Here is a 19,343-nt window from a genome sequence, read left to right as displayed (position 1 = left end):
TTTGTCCTCTAATCCCTTAGAGAAAATGTAGTGATTGATGTTATGTTTTCTTTCATCTTACATCCATGGGAAAGGGGTGACAAATCAGATGTTTATAGAAGTATAATATTGTTAGACATTTTTAGAATTTTAGATGTCTTTAGAAGTTGTTAAAATTTTTCATGTCTAATATATCTTGTCTCATTTTTAAACAACATATTTGATTTTCCGCTTAAAACAGTTATTCAGTATGCATTGGATAAAATAAGCTGTCCTCAAATCAAACAATTGATTTTCTGTTTAGGATGAAGTCCTGGCCCGCCAGTTGGTGGAGCTAGGCTACCGAGGGACTGGAGAAGTGGTGAAAAGGGAAGATTTTGAAGCAAGGAAGGCAGCTATAGAGATTGCAAGGCTGGCCGAAAGAACTCAGAAAAAGTAAGTGTCCATGTTCCAAATCTAGATTTTACAGTATATTGTAGAATCTCTGGAAAAATCCAACTCTGTTGGCTTTGCTGTAATTTAGAAACGTTGGTTGAGCAGTAGAACTTGGAACACCCTAAGTGTGTGTTCTGCAGATCAGGGACTGGAGGAACTGTGGTATGCTTGCAAGAATGTCACATGCAACTTTGAGCTACTAATTTAAGAAATATAAATACCAAAACATGGCCATTATACCAATAACATCCTGTGAAAAATTCACTCAGTATTATTGGCTTTATGTATTTATATAGTAAAATTAGGAGTGACTTTTACCTTAGAATTCTTTGTACTTTTGAGGCCTAGAAACATTTGCATCATTTATGTTCTCACATTTTTGTAAACATTGATTCATTCAACTCTATTAACGATCACTGGCTTTTGCTAATGTTATTAATATATGGTTATATAAGACACATTAAACATTATGAAAGAGATGTACACCTAAAGTGAACTATATCAAACTGATAAGACAGAAAAAGACTTCACAAAGTAATTATCTGTTTACTTCTTAAAAATGAAGGCTAAAGTTGTAAATGTTGAAGAGTATAATTACTTAGAAATCGGTATATTATACTTCGATAACATTTAAAAAAATATCCAGTAATTATTGATAGAAATCCCATGTATTTGTTACGAAAGAAATAATGTTCAGTAGTGTAATATGAATTGGTTCTGGGAATGTGCAATTTTAATTGATGGTTGTAGTTGTTATTGTGTTTTAGAACCATAGGACACTGGAATTTAAAATACTGACATTTAGTAATATATTAGTTTTCTATAGCTGCCATAACACATTACTACAAACTCAGTGGCTTGAAATAACACAAATGTGTTTATTCATAGTTCTATAAGTCAGAAGTCAGAGTACAGTGACTCAGATGGGTTCTCTGCTCAGTACATCATAGGTTTATAATCCTGGTGTTGGCTGGATTGATTTCCCTGGAGGCTCTGAGGATGAATCTTTGTCTACACTCATTCAGGTTGCTGGCCAAATTCAGTTCCTTGTGATTGTAGAACTGAGGTCCCTTTCCTTGTCAGCTGTCATCTGGGGACTGATCTTTACTCCTACAAGTTGACCCACATTCCTTTTCATGCTTTCTGTGTAGTCCGGCTCCAGCAAGAGTGGGTCGAGATCCTCCTACACTTCAAATCTGTCTGACTTTTCCCCTTCTGCAGGATCTTTCCTAACTCCACCCAGAGAAAGATCTCTCCTTTAAAGTGTTCATGTGATTACACTGGGTCTATCTGCTAATCCAGGGTAATCACCCTATTTTAAGATCTATAACCTTCTTTATATCTCTAAAGTCTTTTTTGCCATGTAAAATAACATGTTCACAGGTTCTAGGGCTTAGAGCATGGGCATGCTTGGGGGGACATTCTGCTTAACACAGGTAATTTATGTAAAGCTTCAGTAATTTATTCAACACAGTTAGACTTGATTTCTAATCTTAGAAAATTGAAATGATACAAAGTACATGTGTTCAATGTGAAATGACTTCTATAAAACATCAAGGGAGGCTTCTCTTTTTGTAGGTATCAACAAATGTTTATCAGTCAGAAGTAAAAAAGATATTTGTGAGATTTTACAAGGAATTAATGTATATTCATGTTTTATTAGAGATGTATCCTGTTTCATATCAAGAGGAGTTTGTCGTGTTTCAAGTGTAAATTCCATCCATGTTCATGTCCATGTTGCGTTTGAGGATCAAAGTGGGTATTTATTCTATGGCCTGGTCTCATTAACTGGCCAGAGCTGGAAGTCATTAGGCTACTTAAATGCCAATCGTGGGAGACTAATCCCCACCCAGAGCTGCTAGAATTGGAAGGCCCTTTCATCTGCAGATCTTCTCAGCCTGTCTCTGTAGTGCGTGGGCCCCATATGTTTCCTCTTGCCCCATGTGGGAGTCACTTTGCTCCCTTCCCTGCCAGGTCCATTGTCATGTTATTGACAGCAGGGCCAGCAGAGAGTGTCCTAGAGCCAAACATGTCCTGTGCCTATATTTGCTGGAGGATCACTTTGAAAATATGCATGAACATCTGACTGCCTGCCAACTGGTCCCAACTTGGAACCACTTGATTCTGCTATCAGGGTATCTTATATTAACTTCGCTAATGTGCAGGTGAGCAGCCCAAGTGGGTCACAGTCCTGTCCTCTAGCACCCGTTTCAGGAAGCGCTGGCACCTAAGAGTATGTCACTTATTTATAAGAGTTTCAGAAGAGAAGGAGTCTGAAGAGATGAAAGTTAAAGGTATTGAGAGCGGGGTAGTTTGATAAGTATTTTTCTGGAAGAAGGCATAAAGTGAAAAAAATTATTGTGGGCCTTTGTTCAGCCATTCACTTCACAAATGCTCACAGACAACCATATTGCATTAGGCACTATGCTAGGTGCTGGGGATACGATAGAACAGAAGGCTTAGTCCCTGCTCTCAAGAAATTTGAGGGTTAGATGAAAGACAGTTACATTGCTGGTGGGAATATAAAATGGAAAACAGTTTGGCAGTTCCTCAAAAAGTTAAACATAGAGTTACCTTATGACCCATCAATTCCTCTCCTAGGTATAGATATGTCCAAGGGAATTGAAAACACATGTCCACTTGAAAATTTGTGCACCAGTGATCATAGCAGCATTATTCATAGTATCCATAAAGTAAAACAACCCAAATGTACATCAACTAATAAATGGATGAAAAAATATGGTATAGATAATATGGTAGAGTATTATTCGGCTATAAAAAGGAGTAAAGTACTGTTACATTCTACAACATGTATAAACCTTGAAAACATTAGGCTAAGCAATAGAAGCCAGACAAAAAGACTACATATTGTATAGTTCCATTTATATAAAATGTCCAGAATAGGTAAATCCCTACAGACAGAGAATAGATTTGTGGTTGCCACAGCTTGAAGGGAGGGTGAATGGAGAGTGACTCCTAACAGCTGTGGGGTTTCATTTGGGGTGATAACATGTTCTGGAATTACATATTGATGATGATTACACAACTTTGTAAATATACTAGGGACCATTGACTTGTACTCCTTAAAGTTTGAATTTTATGATGTGTGAATTATATCTTAATAAAAAAAGCACTTACAACAGCAGATATATAGGCTGTCCTAGGTGCTGTGGTGACACCCTGAAGTAGTACTACGTCAAGATTTGGGGGGATGTGAAGAACAGGGAAAGCTCCTCTTGAGGCATCACTGCTGAATTTACTCTTACAGGATAAGTAGGAGTTAACCAGGCAAAGAGGGGTGTGAAGATGGACACGTCCCTTTTCCTCACTTCTAGGATAGATAAGCTCTCCTTATTTCACAAATCATTCTCCCTTCCACTCTGTCTTAATTTGTACCCTTTCTCTTGCTAAGACTTTTCCTACCAGCTAGCAGCCACTTACTTCCATGTTTACTGAATTGCAGGTGGTGGGTGGGTTCTGCATTCTTCTCGCTCCCTCAACCTTTGCTTCAAAACCATCTCTGCTTCACTGTCATGTAAACCTCACCTCTCATCTCCCCCCCTGAGATTCATGCCAGCTGGGTGTAATAGTCACAAGGCAGAGGCTATAAGGTTGGAAAGAGGGATGGGAATAGTTTAGTTGGTGGTCCTTTTGTCAAGACAAAAGTATTCTTTCCCTTGGGGGCTGGCCATGGTGTTTAGTGAGGTAACCACCATCATAAGCGCAAGAGAATTTCTATTTGTAATGAGAAGTCAGTGGATTTCCACAGGTGTTGGAGAGATGGACCTTGACTATTTGCAACTCAAATTGAATATTGGGTTTTTGGAGTGTAATTAGTAGTTATAACTGAGTCGTCCCTCAGGCTGAACTCTCTCCTGGATGAGTTTGTAATATCATCAGCCTCTTCACTTTGGGTGAACTTATCTTTCTAGTAGATGAATTAGCCCCTCTTAAAACTGCTTCTGGGATAGTGACCTTATTTTACTGAAATGCAGCATCTGAAACACAGATAGATGGAGTAAGTGGTGGCCCTGATGGAGCTGGTAATTGTACTGGTTGGCTATGGTCATCTTCTTGAGAGACTCTTTGATGAGCCTTTGGGAATTCCTGTAATGGTTCCCTGTACCAGCCTGACAGGAGTCTCAGATGCTGAATATACAAGAATCCCTGTGACCTTTTTTTGCTTAAATGAAGACGATATTTGTGGTGATTTAGGGAAAGGTTCTTGTGTCCTTTAATCCTCCGGTATATCTGGAATTAAATGTTAAAGCTAGGCAAATCCCCAACCTTCCTTGTTCTAGTCATTCTAGTCGGTTTATCATCTGTCAACTACTTTCTGGCATGATTTGGAGTTTTCTTCAATTTATTTTTAAAAATAGGAGATGGAAATATCTATTAATTGATTATATATACTATTTTAATTTTATGAGGATGAAGTTGGAGAAAAGACAAAAATTTGTTTCATGTAAAGTGACTTTATTCACTTCATGATCAAAAGTGAACACCATATATTAACACTTGTGAATTAAATGAATTTATGTAAGTTTAAAGGCTTCTGCTAGATTGTATCTGATTTCTATGAAATGGTTTCAACTTTTTACTTTGCTTTAAAAATACTGTATTTTAAAAAAGTTATTCTCATATGTTTTGTAGGTCTCATAGAAAAAACATGGAGTGGTAGCTTGTTGCAGATTTAGCTTCTCCAAGGAAGCAGACAGTGAGAGTTAGGAGTGCAAAAAGCTTGTTGGGGAAGTAACATTTGTGAAAGGAAAAGTGAAGAAACAGGACTAAGCAGGGTCAGAACCTTGATGTCAAGGTTTCAAAGACTCTACCAGCACACCAGAAAGCTCCAGAGTAAAGGTTGTCCATCAAAGGAGTCCCACATTGGGTGAGGTGGTCAGGCCCTAGTACCCCTACTGTGTCCAGTTATTGCCTTGGGGGCTGCTGCAAGAAAAGTGTGATTTCAGCTTGAAAGTTGTGGCAGAAAGGGTTAACAGCTGGAGGCTGTCAGCTCAGCAAACTCCTCTGAGTGATAAGGTCGGGGGCCAGGCTGGGGGCCTTTCTCCAGAGGTGTGTGAGTGATAAGGTCTCCCTGCTCCACCCCTTGTGACACACAGAACCTCTTGGTGCCTGTGGGGAGCAGCTCCTCCAGAGCACTGTGGGCCTCTCCCTGAGAGGAAACTCTGAAGAAGAAAGGTCGTGGGGTGAGCTACAGCCCCCATCACTGCTGTTGGGTTGTGGGTCAGGACTGGTTCTCATCTCCTTTTTCCACTATCTGTTCTACATTCTCTTCCTGCAGATACGTATCAACTCTCACGGTCTCATTCAGAAGAAGACCTGGTGATCCTACTCTCCTCAGGCTCTGGGTTGCGGCATTTGTCGTGCTCATTTAAAATTTCATAAGGGCGTACCAATAGGTGCCCGAGTACGTCACTCGAGTTTGTTGCATGTTTCCCCCAGCCCCATTCTGTAACAGCCGTCCTATTTCTCCTGCTGGTCAGTATCAGTTCCTCTTCACAAGATGCTGTCTCCTCTTCTTGCTCGCTGGTCCCTGGGCACAGGAAGCCCGGAGTGCCCATGTAGCAGCCAGTTAGACACTTGGTGTTTTCCCTGGTGAGAGTGTCCTAAAGGATGGCACCTCATCCTTGAACTACGTCACCTCTAAGCTGGCGATTCAGTGGTGCCTTCATTGCCCACCTGGTGCTGGGGTTCTGTGCACACTACTTATCTCCAGCGCTGTGGGCCTCATTCCTAGAGGGCTCACGGTGAGAGTTCCAGGCCCTAAACCCCATCTTACTGCCGGCTTTCTCAGGCTACTCCAGGTACAGTGTCTCACAGAATTAGCCTCTCCGGGAAGCAGGCACAGAGATGGAGATAAGCATTCAAAATGTTAACCTGGAAGTGATAACATGAAAGGAAAAGGGTGGAAGCAGGGCTGGTCAAGGGGAACTGTCAGACCTTACTGATCTCCTCGCAAAGTCTCTATCAGACCGATGGAGGGTCTGCAAAGCAAAGATTGCCTGTTAGAGGGGTACCTCATGTGGTAAAACATTCATTGTCTCGCCAGTGGTTTGTGGAGGCCACCCTGAGAACAACACGATATCTACTCAATTGCGGAGGCTGATCAAGAAACAGTTAACTGGAAGCTGTCACTTAACATCTTCTCTGAAGCCAGGCAGCTTCCTTTATTTTTATAATTCATTTTTGAAAGTCAGATTTATTGAGTTTTTAAAGTGTTTCATTTGATGAGTTCTGACAAATATATACAGTGGTGAGCCCCCGTAATCAGGATAAGAACATTTCTGTTACCCCAAAAAGTTTTCTCATGCCCCTTTGTATTGGTGCCTTCCTCCCAGCCTGACAACCACTCATCTGATTTCTGTACCTAGACTTTTGCCTTTTCCAGAATGTCAGATAAACGGAATCATACTGTAGCCATTTTTTTTTCACTACATATAAGGCTTTTGAGACCATGTGGTTGCATGTATGTATGATCTTGTTTTTGCTGAGTAATGTTTCATTTAATGGATGCACAGCAATTTCTGTATCCATCCATTTTCTAGTTGATGGATAGACAATTGGTTGTTTCTAGTTTTTCTGATAAACCTGATGTAAATATTCATAAATAAATAGCTCTTTGTAAGGACATATATTTCCATTTATCTTAGGTAAATACCCAAGAATGGGATTGCTGATTCACATGGCAGGTATATGTTTAATTTTATAAGGAACTTTCAAAGGATTTTCCAAAGTGTCTGTATCATTTTACTTTCCCACTAGCAATGTATAAGAGTTCCAGTCATTCCACTTCCTTGACAACACACATGGTATTGTCAATTTAAAAAATTTTATCCAGTATAGCAGGTGTAGTGGTATCTGATTACAGTTTTAATGTGTAGTTCCCTACTGACTAGGGATGCTGGTCATCTTTTCATGTGCTATTTGCCATCTATCTCTCTCCTTTGGTGAATTATTTGTTTATAAGTGCTCTTTATATATTCTGGTTACAACTTCTTTGCCAGATACACATTTTGTAAATATTTTGTCTCTGTGCATTTTTAAAAAAATTTGTTAGTAGTGTCTTTCAAATAGTAGATTTTAATTAGGATGAAGCCCAACTTAACAGTTTTTCTTTATGGTTCAGCGTTTTTGTGTGTGTATGCTAAGAATTATTTGAATATTCCAAGGTCACAAATATTTTTTCCTGTTATTTTCTTCTAGGACTTTTAGAGTTTTAGGTTTCATATTTAGTATAGAATCCGTTTTGAGGTTTGTTTTTTTTTTTTTTTTTTTTTGTATATTTTCCAAGATAAGAGTCAAGGGTTTTTGTTTTTAAATTTAGACTTGCAGTTGTCAGCACTATTTGTTGAGAGACTATCTTTTCTCCATTGGATTTGAAGGTACCTTTGTCAGTAATCAATTGACCATATATGTATGGGTCTATTTCTTACAGATTTTCTATTCTATTCCATTGACCTGTGGGTCTACCATTATGTGAAAAACACATTGTCATTAGATTCTAAAAATAGATAACAGGAGTCCTCCAACATTGTTTTCATTATTTTTCTAAATTATTTTATATCTTAGGCCCTTTGATTTTCAATATGAAGTTTAGAATAACCTTGTAAACTTCTACAAATAAGCCTGCCAGGATTTTGTTTGACTATATAGATTAATTTGGGGAGAATTACATGTTAAAATATTAAGTTTCTGCTGTATGAACACTATATGAATATCTCTCCATTTACTTAGATCATTTGTTATTTTTCTCTCTGCAATGTTCTGTAGTTTTCAATGTACAAGTCTTACAAATATTTTATTTGATCTATCCCTAAGAATTTCGTCTTTTTAATGCTTATAAATGGTATTGTCTTTTGATCATTGATAGTATGTAAATATGAAATTGATTTCTCTATAGTGTCCTTGTATATCACATACTTTCTTAAACTTATTAGCTATAGTAGCCTTTTTGTGTGTGTGATTTTGTATGTAGAAGAGCATCAATAAAAACTTTTCTCTTTTACCAATCTGTATGCTTTCTATTCGTTCTCTCCTTCGTGCACTACATAGAACCTCCAAGATAATATTTTTAAAAGTGGAAAGAGTAGACATCCTTGCTTTTGTTTCTCCAATGTTAAGGAAACATTCTCTATTAAGTATAATGTTGATGTTAGCTATAGGTTTCTTGTAGATGCTCTTTTTAGGGTGAGGAAATTCCCTTCTATTCCTAGTTTCCTAAGAGGTTTCTTTTTCTTTTTTAAATGATGAACAGAAGTTAGATTTTTTTCAAATGATATTTTTCTATTTATTGAAATGATCTTATGGTTTTTTGCTTTTGGTCTGTTGATAAAGTGAAGTACATTGATTAATTTTCAAAAGTTTAACCACTCTTGCATTCGTGGGATAAATTCAACTTCCTCATGTCATTCATATATATATATATATATTATAACGTATTATAATATATAATATACATAATTGATGTTTATATTTATATATATTTATATATACAGAGGGTGCCAAAAAATGTATACACACTTTAAGAAAGGAAAAAAATGTTTTAAAATTGTAATACTCAATATATACCGGTAACAAAAGATGAATACAAATCATATGTATACATTTTTTTGGCACCCTGGTATATGTATGTATATCTATATACATATATATGTGTATGTATACATATATATGTAAATATACATACATATATGAATAAATAAATATATGTATATATGTATGAGGTGTGATAAAAATACAGCTGATGTTTAAATTAAAAAGTATTTATTACAGTAAAAGACACATTGCTATTAATCCCCCTCAAAACACCCCACACTCACTTCAAACCCACTTATCCCATCATCCTTGCCACTTTCTGAACCAGTTCTGGAAGTTTTCTTTAGTTGCGCTGTCATGGCTCCCTTGATGTCCTGAATCATTTTGACTTTGGGGAACAGCCAGAAGTCACATGGTGCCAGATCTGGTGAATAAGGTGGAGGAGGACAAACTGTAATGTTTTCATTTGATAGAAACTGCCATACCAGAAACGATGTATGCCACAGAGCGTTGTCATAATGGAGGATGATTTATGGCACATTTTAAAACATGTTAGTTCCCACCCGACTGATCGCACCGAATAAGTTGAAACTTGTCACACACTGTTACTAAGGTTCAACATGCCGCTTCCCATGTTGAAGATCCCTGACTTTCTGTTGGATGGCACTTGGCAGCAGCATTCACCATATTTTGTTATCACAACGGAAAGGCTCCATGTCACACATTGCTTCTGGTATGGAAGTTTCTGTTAAATAAACACATTTATGGTGTGTCCTCATCCATCTTATTCACTGGACCTGGCACTGTACGACTTCTGGCTCTTTCCCAAAGTCAAAATGACCCTGAAAGGAAAAGGTTTTGAATCTATTCAGGACATCAAGGCAGCCACGTCAGTGCAACTAAAGACACTCATGAAAGAAGACTTCCAGAACTACTTCATAAAGTGGCAAAAATGATGCGCTAAGTGCGTTTGAAGTGAGGGGGAATATTTTGAGGGGGATTAATGGCAATGTGTCTTTTACTGTAATAAATATTTTAAGTTTAAACATTCACCATAGTTTATGATCAGTCACACATATGCACACACACGCACACATTTGATGTTGCTAACCTTTTTTGATATCAGAGGGATTATTCATTATGAATATGTATCAACTGGACAAACAGTTAACCAAGTTTACTATTTGGAAGTGCTGACAAGGCTGCAAGATAAAGATGAAAGCAACCCGAACTTTTCTCCAACAATTCACGGCTGTTGCATCACGACAATACACCAACTCACATGGCACTGTCTGTGAGGGAGTTTTTAGCCAGTAAACAAGTAACTGTACTGGAACACCCTCCTTACTCACCTGATCTGGCCCCCAATGACTTCTTTATTTACCCAAAGATAAAGGAAATATTGAAAGGAAGACATTTTGATGACATTCAGGACATCAAGGGTACTACGACAACAACTGTGATGGCCATTCCAGAAAAAGAGTTTCAAAATTGCTTTGAAGGGTGGACTAGGAGCTGGCATCAGTGCATAGCTTCTTCCCAAGGGGAGTACTTCGAAGGTCACTGTAGTGATATTCAACAATGAAATATGTTGCACTTTTTCTAGGATGAGTTCGTGATTGTCTGACTATATGTAATATATATATATATATAACATATATTAATATACATGTTACATATATATTACATATATATAGTGTATGCACACACATATACACACATATTATATATTTGGATTTAATTTGCCAATGTTTTCTTCAGTATGTTTACTTCCACTTTGCTTGTAATATCTTTTTCTCATTTCATATAAGGGTGATTTTTGTCTCATAAAATGCTTTGCACAGTTTTACTTGATCATCCAAACATTCTAGAAATAATTTGTGTAGAATTGATATTATTTCTTCCTTAATTGTTTGGTAGAGGTTACCAGTAAAACCTTCTAACCCTGAAGTTTTCTTTGTGAGAAGGCTGCTAACTACAAATGTAATTCCTTAAATAGGTTTTAGGGAAATTCAGATTATTTCTTTCTTTCTTAATAAGCTTTTGTAGTTTGCATCTTTCAAATAATTAATTAACTTCACTTGTGTATCAAATATGTAAGCATAAAGTCATTAATAATATTTTGTTATATCATTTTAATATATGTAGACTCTGTAAGGATGTTCCCTCTTTCATTCCTCGTATTAATAAGTTGATCTTAATCTAACAATATAGAGGATTACTAATTTTATTGACCTTTTCAAAAAACCAGCCTTGGGCTTTAATGATTTTCTGTAGTATTTTTCTGTTTTCTATTTTATTTCTGCTCTTATCTTTATTTCCATCAGATTGCATTGGGTTTAGTTTACTCTTTTTCTCGTGTCTCTAAGGTAGAATCTTAGATACTGTTTTTATACCTTCTTTTCTAATATACAACTTTAAAGCTATATATTCCTCTCTCAGCAGAGTCTTACTGGATTTCAGAAATTTTGATGTTTGCTTTGGTTTTTATTCAATTCGAAAGTTTTTAAAATTTCCCTTGTGACCCATGTGTTATTTTGAAGTTGTTGTTTAACTTCCAAATATTATAGATTTTTAAAATAACTTTTTAGGGACTTTCCTACAATCTCTCAAAGATTCACAAACCCCCAACAAGCAGCATCCAGCCTTGCCATGCCCTGTCTGTACCTCTTGCTGAGCAGTCTGAAGCCTCGCACTGGTGGCAGCCTGCCTCTGATCAAGGCTTGGCCTCTACCAAGAGCATCCCACACCAGCACTGATGGTGGCCATCTTTGGAACACTTTGTGGCTCATGCCAGGTGGCTCTGTGCAATGTATAGGCAGCAGGTGAACTTCGTATGGTATGGTGACAAGGGAGACTGCACTACTGCGACCCATAGGGCACCTACTATATAAGGCAAGTCTACTAAGATTGGGAGACGTAACAGCTCTACTTAATACACAGAAACAAACACAGGGAGGCAGCCAAAATAGGGAGACAAAGAAACAGTTCCAAATGAAAGAACGGAAGAAAGTTCCAGACAAAGAAACAAACGAAAGAGAAATAAACAAGCAATCTACCAGATGCATAGTTCAAAACACTGATTATGAGGATGCTCAGTGATCTCAGTGAGAACTTCAACAAAGAGATAGAAAACATAAAAATGGAGATAGAAAACATAAAAAAGAACCAATCAGAAATGAAGAATACAAGAACTGAAATAAAGAATACCTTAGAGGGACTCAGCAGTAGATTACATGAAGCATAGGATCGAATCAGCAAATTAGAAGATAAGGTAGCAGAAAACACCTAATTAGAACATCAAAGAGAATCCAAAAAAATGAGAATAGTTTAAGGGGTCTTTGGGAAAACATCAACTGTACCAACCTTTGCATCATAGGGGTGCCAGAGCAGAAGAGAGAGAGATAGGGAGGAATTGAAAACCTATTTGAAGAAATAATGATGGAAAACCCAAAGAGGCCCATACCATAAGGCACGTCATAATTAAAATGCCAAAGGTTAAAGACAGAGAGAATCTTAAAAGCTGTAAGAGGAAAACAGTTAAGTTTACCTACAAGGGAGCTCCTGTAAGACTGTCAGCTGATTTCTCAACAGAAACTTTGCAGGCCAGAAAGGATTGGCATGCAATAGTCAAAGTGATGAAAAGCAAGGACCTACAACCAAGATTACCCAGCAAAGCAAAACTGTCATTTAGAATCGAAGCATAGCTTTGGTTCTAAATGAGTTTCCCAGACGAGTAAAAGCTAAAGATATTCGTCACCACCAAACCAGTATTATAAGAAATGTTAAAGGGACTTCTTTAAGAAGAAGGAAAAAAAAGATAAAAAATATGAATAATAAAATAGCAATAACTACATATCAATCAACAATTACTTTAAATGTAAATGGATTGAATACTGCAATCAAAAGACAGAGTGTGGCTGAATGGATAAGAAAACAAGAGCCTTACACATGCTGCCTACAAGAGAATCACTTTAGATTGAAAGACAGACTGAAAGGAAAGGGATGAAAAAAGATGTTTCATGAAAACAGAAATGAAAAATAAAGCTGGGCTAGCAATACTTATTCCAGAAAACATAGACTTTAAGACAAAGGCTATAACAAGAGACAAAGAAGGACCTAGTAATCCCACTTCTGGGTATTTATCTGAAAAATCTAAAACACTACTTCAAAAGGCTATGTGGATCCATATGTTCATTGTAGCATTATTTACAATAGTCAAGATAAAGAGGCAAGGTGGGTGTCCATCAATGGGTGAATGGATAAAGAAGATGTGGTACATACATACAATGGAATATTACTCCACCATAAAAAAGTATTACATTTTGCCATCTGCAACAACGTGGGTGGACCTAGAGGGCATTGTGCTGAGTGGAGTAAGTGAGACACAGAAGAACAAATGCCATATGATTTCACTTATATGTAGAAGCTAAAGAACAAAATAAACAAATAGAACAGAAACAAACTCACAGATATAGAGAACATTTTGATGGTTGCCAGATGGGAGAAGGATTGGGGGGATGGGTGAAAAAGGTGAAGTGATTAAGAAGTACAGATTGGTAGTTACAAAATAGTCATGGGGATGTGAGTATAGCATAGGGAATATTGTAAATTAATATTGTAATAATTATGTATGGTGTCAAATGGGTACTAGATTTATTGGGGTGATTGCTTCGTAAGTTATATAAATGTCTAATCATTGTGTTGTACACCTGAAACTAATATAATATTGTATGTCAACTGTAGTTGAAAAAAAAATATATTAAAAAAAAATCTTTTTGATTTCTAGTGAAATTATTTTGAAAATATAATATATTCTATATAATTTCATTCTTTTAACATTTATTGAGATCTGTTTTTACCCCAGAATATGGTCTATGTTGATGAATGTTCCAGGTACACTTAAAAATAATGTATATTCTGCTCTTTTACGTGGAGTGTTCTGAAAAAGCCAATTAGGTCAAATTGCTTGATTGTGTTTTCAGGCTTTCTCATTTTGTGTTCTACCTGTTCTGCCAATTCCTTAGGGATGAATGTTGTCAACTACAAATGGATTTTTCTGTGCATGTTTTCAGTTTTATTTATTTTTGCTTTTTGCATTTTGATGCTCAAATGTTAGATGCATACGCTTCATAATTTTTATGTTTACTTGAAGAATTGTCTCTATCATTTATTTCATAACTCCTTTTCCCCAGTAATATATTCCTTTTTCAGAAGTTTACTTCTTTTGTTATTCATATAATTACTTGAGCTTTTAAATAGTATTTGCATGGTATATTTTCAATCTTTCACTTTTAACACCTATATTTACATATTTATGGTGGGTTTCTTATGAACAGCATATATTTAATCTTGCTTTTTAATTCAGTCTTCAAGCACTGCTTTTTTTTCTGGTATATTTTAGCCATTTATGTCTTTGTAATTATATACATGATTTAAATCTGTCATCATTTTTTTAAAAAAAAATTTTATTGGAGAATATTGGGGACCAGTGTGCTTTTCCAGGGTTCATCAACTCCAAGTTGTCCTTCAATCTAGTTGTTGGAGGGTGCAGCGCAGCTCCAAGTCCAGTCAACATTTTCAATCTTAGTTGCAGGGGTCGCAGCCCACCATCCCATGCTGGAATTGAATCGGCAACCTTGTTGTTAAGAGCTTGCACTCTAACCAACTGAGCCATCCCGCTGCCCCTAAATCTGTCATCTTGTTATCTGTTTTCTGTTTGTCCAATATGGCCTTTCCCTGCCTTCCTTTAAATCTAGTTTTTTAAAATGATTCAACTTTCATAATTGACTTATTTATACTTCTTTAAACTTTCATTTTTTTAGTGATTCCTCTTTCAAAAAGTAGTGTTTGCTATAGAGTTTGTAATATTCATCTTTAGCTTATTATAGCCTACTTTCAAATAATGCAATCCTTTCCGATAATGGGTAAGAATTTTACCCCAGTTCTATTCATTCTTCCCGTGTTCTATGCTTCTTATACACTATTTCTAAGTGCATTATAAATTCTACAATGCAGTGTTAATATTTCACTTAAGATTCTCATCTTTTAAAATAATTAAAAAAGAAATATATTCTTTTACATTTACCCTCATTTTATCAATTTTGATACTCTTAATTTCTTTGTGTAGATCAAAATTTCTCTTTTGGAGAGCAGCTCTTCTAACTGAATAACTTCTTTTAACCTTTCTTATGTGCATGTCTGCTAGCAATTAATTTCCTCACCTATCATTTGTTGACAAAAGTATTTTACCTTTATTTTTGAAAGATATTTTTGCTGGGTATAGAATTCAGGTTTCAGATCTACCTTCAACTATCAGTAATCCCTGCACATCTGTGCCTTGGAGATGGGGGTGGGCTTTCTCTCTGTCCATGCTCTTGCACTTTTCTCAGCAGTAGCGCAGCCCTGTATCTGTCATATGACAAATTTAATGTAGAATAAATAGTCTGTTGACTTAGTTTTTGTTCTGGCAGTTGCCATTTTCTGTTTCTTTAGCTTGATCAAGATAATCATCTTTTATGCTTTCATCTAGAAGGATGAATAATTTCTACTTCTTAGAATTGTAGGGAGTAAGTACTACAAGTAATGGCTTTTATTCTACACATATAAAAAGCAGTTTAATTAGTTTACTAATTGTAAGAGTAGTGTCTTCCAACCTCTTAAATTTTTATATCCAGTTAAATAAGTGTGAATATTATCAGCTGAAATTCTCTCTTCATAAGTTCTTTTCTATTTTGTTTTTTTATGAATACTTTGGTTTTGTTTAATGTTTATTAGAATTATAACTCTTGTAAATAAATGTTTATGTGGAATTTGTTATTGAGAAATTTCAAGTGCAACACTTTCCAAATGAGATCTATGTACAAAATTCTGTACTGAGCTATTCTTTCATGTATTTAAGTGTGTGTGTAAATCATAAGATTATTTCAGATACACTCACTGAGTCTGAAAATTATATATTGATAAATGTTCATTATCAACTAGTTGGATATTGTAACAAAACTGAAGTTTCCCCTTCTTCCCTCTCCCTCTTTCCCTTTCTCTCTTGTTTTCCTTTTCACTCTCTCCAGCAAGCAAGTAATTAGATACTATTGATCATTTCAAGGAACATCATTGTCTGTCTGTCTGTCTATCTATCTGTCTATCAATCAATCAATCAATCAATCAAGAAATGTACCATTGACCCTTGTACAACATGGGTTTGAACTGTGTGGGTCCACTTGTATGCAGATTTTTTCAGTAAATTCAGTAAATGTGTGTTTTTTTCCTTATGATTTTCTTAATAATTTTCTGTAGCATATTTATTGTAAGAATACAATATATAGTACAATATATAGTACAAAATAGGTGTTAATTACTGTTTGTGTTATTGCTAAGGCCTGGTCAATAGGCTATTAGTAGTTAAGTTTTTGGAGAGTCAAAAGTTGTACGTGGATTTTTGAATGCATGGAGTGTCGGTGCTTCTAACCCCCATGTTGTTCAAAGTTCAACTATATCTTTATTATTACTCTTTTGTTGAATACTTACATGAACACGTTCATAAGTGCAGTTAATTCTAACTCAGAAAGTGAATGGACCCATTGCTTAGATGAATTGATTATTTTTGTATTTAACATATTGTTATCATTGCCACCTTTAGTTATAAATCTTAGCCTCTTTGAGCTTAAAATAAATCTAAGAAGAGTAAAAAAAAACTATGTAGACGAAATCCAATACTGATGATAGTTCAGTAAATGATTAATCAAAAAGGAGATAAAATTGACACGATTTAAAAAGTTATAGCCCTTTTCTCCAGAATATTATTCAGATTGTTTCTTTTTTTGTTCTTAATTTAGCTTTTGGCATCAATTTTGTTGATTCATTCAGTAGCCATTCATAATCCCTTTGTAGGCAAATTCAAGGATCTCTTCTCAGATTCATCAGACTTGCTTGACTTCTGCTGATGCCTTTAACAGCAATTTGGGATTAGTAGTTTCTTGAAATGCTCCCTTCCTTTGATTTATTACCTTATAACTTCTTATTTTTCTTTTGTGTTTGCAGTTGTCTGCTCTCTTTGCTGTATCTTCTTCTCCTTTCTCAGTAACGTGGATCTCTCCCAAAGGACAGTCCTTAGTTTTTTCACCTTTTTTATATTCCATGTTTTCATATCTCAACCACTTTTATGTTTTCAGTTCTCCTGAGTCTGATCTCCAATTCTGACTTATTTCCTGGGCTTTTAGCTCCATATCTGTTTTTTAATATTAAGTTGTCACACCAATAATAAAATAACCCCTCCCCCCAAAAAAAAATAGTCTCATTATTTTTCTCTTACAGATCTGCTTCCCACAGAAAAATACCATTTCTTTATTGCTGGTAATACTATCTTTTTTTAATCTAAGCTTTCTATTTTAGGATATCTTCAAAATCTACTTGATGAGCAATTCTAAAAGGCAATTAACCATGGATTCTTGTTGACTGTTTTCTTTATACTTGCTCTTACAGTCATACGTTTATCACTCTGGTTCTACATTGCTAATCTGGTTTTTCTTCCAATCAACTTGGTTTATTTCAATTTCTTACCTGATGGTTCAGTCGCAATTTTCTTCATCCTCTAATACCATGCTGCTAGATCATGCTTCTGTTAAACAGCTTTCAAAACATCTTCTTCCTTCCATCCTTTCCTCTTTTCATTCCTTCCTCTTTCTATCAACTGTCTAAATATGCATCCCTCCTAAAGAATTTGAGGTAGTTTACAAGGGACATATGAATATCTCATGGCAATAAGATTTCAAATGGTGGAGACAAGGACACGTAAAGGTTGTATAAATGCAATGAAACTGAGGTAGAGGTTAGTGTCTCAAATACATGCCAGATTTGGGCAGATAATTCCGAGTGAAATATTTACATTACATGATTCATTATGTCTACCTGGAACAACAGAACCACCGACCAGAACTATAGCTATTTCTGGTTCTAACTGCTGTAGGTGAGGATAAATTTTCCTTTACTGTCTTAGGGTCCCTGGATAGGTTTGAAAATTAAACTGAAACACAGATTAACAAAAGAGAAGGATATAAATGTATGTAAGTTTTATGTGACACAGGAGCCTTCATGAGGAAATAAAGACCCAAATAAACAGACCTGAGTATTTTATGCTAGGTTTGATGAAGACTGCACAGTTGTGGAGGAATATGAGAGGTTAAGGAGGTAATTGTAGTAAACTGGGAGAAACTGAGCAAGGCTTGTTTGTTCAGATTCTTCTTGGTGTCCCTTTGTCTTTGGAGATAAGGATGTTCCTTTCCTCTGGATATAGGGAGGGCTCCTCTTACATGAGGGTTTTATGACCTGTTTTAAGGAAGAAGGATGAGCAGGGAGGAGGTCAGAGTGAACCTGTTGCTTCTCTTAACATATTCAATATGCCAAAGTGCTACATTTTGGGGTAGTGCATCCTAACCCCATCAGAGCTGAGATACTTTTTCCCTCTAAGGAGTCACGTAATGAGAACCTAACATAGCAGAGTGAACAATAATACCACCACCACCATTTTACAGTGATAATACCAAGTTTACAGAAAAAAAGGATTTCACTCTTGCCCTATAGGATCAATAGGAAATTTTATCCTTTACACTTAAAACCCTATCAAATTACCTAATTTTTTCTATCATAGTTTATCTTTTATTGCTATTTGTTAAGCACATATGTTGAGCAACTGTCTAAAATTAATATTAGACACCAGAAATGTTGCAATGTGCTCTTGTGTTCATTCAAATTGTTCTGTCTGTTTTTGCTGGTTTTCTTTCCCTGATTAGAATTCAAGAAGACAGAGATTTTTGTCTCAAGAATTGACATTGCTCTTTTGCAGTTTTGTATATCTACTTGGTTCTGCTCTGGTGAGACATTCAGTGTAATATAGGAGAAGATCTTAGCCAGGTTTTCATAAAATAGTGAGTTTATAAGGCTCAAGAGACCTTGGATCTGCTTGACTTTGACTTTTATTCAAAATGTCTTACCTACAGTAGCTAGTACTGTTTTCTTCCCAAGAATTGTTTTCTGTTTTTCTGTTTTTCCTTATCCATTCCCTACAATCTCCCTACCGAACACACACACACACACACACACACACACACACACACACACATTCTACTACCTTTTAATCATCTTTTCTACTACCCAGAGGGCCAGGATATGGACTATAAAGAATTCCTGCTAGTTGTAGGGACATATATTCTATATTTCTAGTGAGGATTATGCTGAGAATTACAATGAAAGCACAATTATTCAGTAGTTTCTATATTACTCATAAGTTTTTGAGTGATGTCGATTTTAGAAAACCAATTTTCACTTCATAAAGAATCTTGCATTCGATTAGCAATGTTTCCTTCACAATCTATGGATGA

The 19,343-nt window shown here is 36.0% G+C and overlaps 1 protein-coding gene across 2 annotated transcripts in view; it reads left to right on the top strand.

Moving 5' to 3' along the window:
- CFAP299 (cilia and flagella associated protein 299) overlaps nucleotides 1-19,343 on the top strand; it is a 524,137-nt gene that overhangs the window by 15,131 nt on the left and 489,663 nt on the right. For both annotated transcript variants that reach the window (XM_074318035.1, XM_019719919.2), the window contains exon 2: nucleotides 284-414. In XM_074318035.1, the coding sequence (XP_074174136.1) occupies nucleotides 284-414 (131 nt within the window). The remainder of the gene's footprint in view (nucleotides 1-283; nucleotides 415-19,343) is intronic.

The sequence above is a fragment of the Rhinolophus sinicus genome, linkage group LG02 (genome assembly GCF_036562045.2).
Source record: "Rhinolophus sinicus isolate RSC01 linkage group LG02, ASM3656204v1, whole genome shotgun sequence".
Classification (NCBI taxonomy): domain Eukaryota; kingdom Metazoa; phylum Chordata; class Mammalia; order Chiroptera; family Rhinolophidae; genus Rhinolophus; species Rhinolophus sinicus.
Note: the sequence above shows the minus strand (reverse complement) of the source record. Positions and strands in the feature narration are given on the sequence as shown.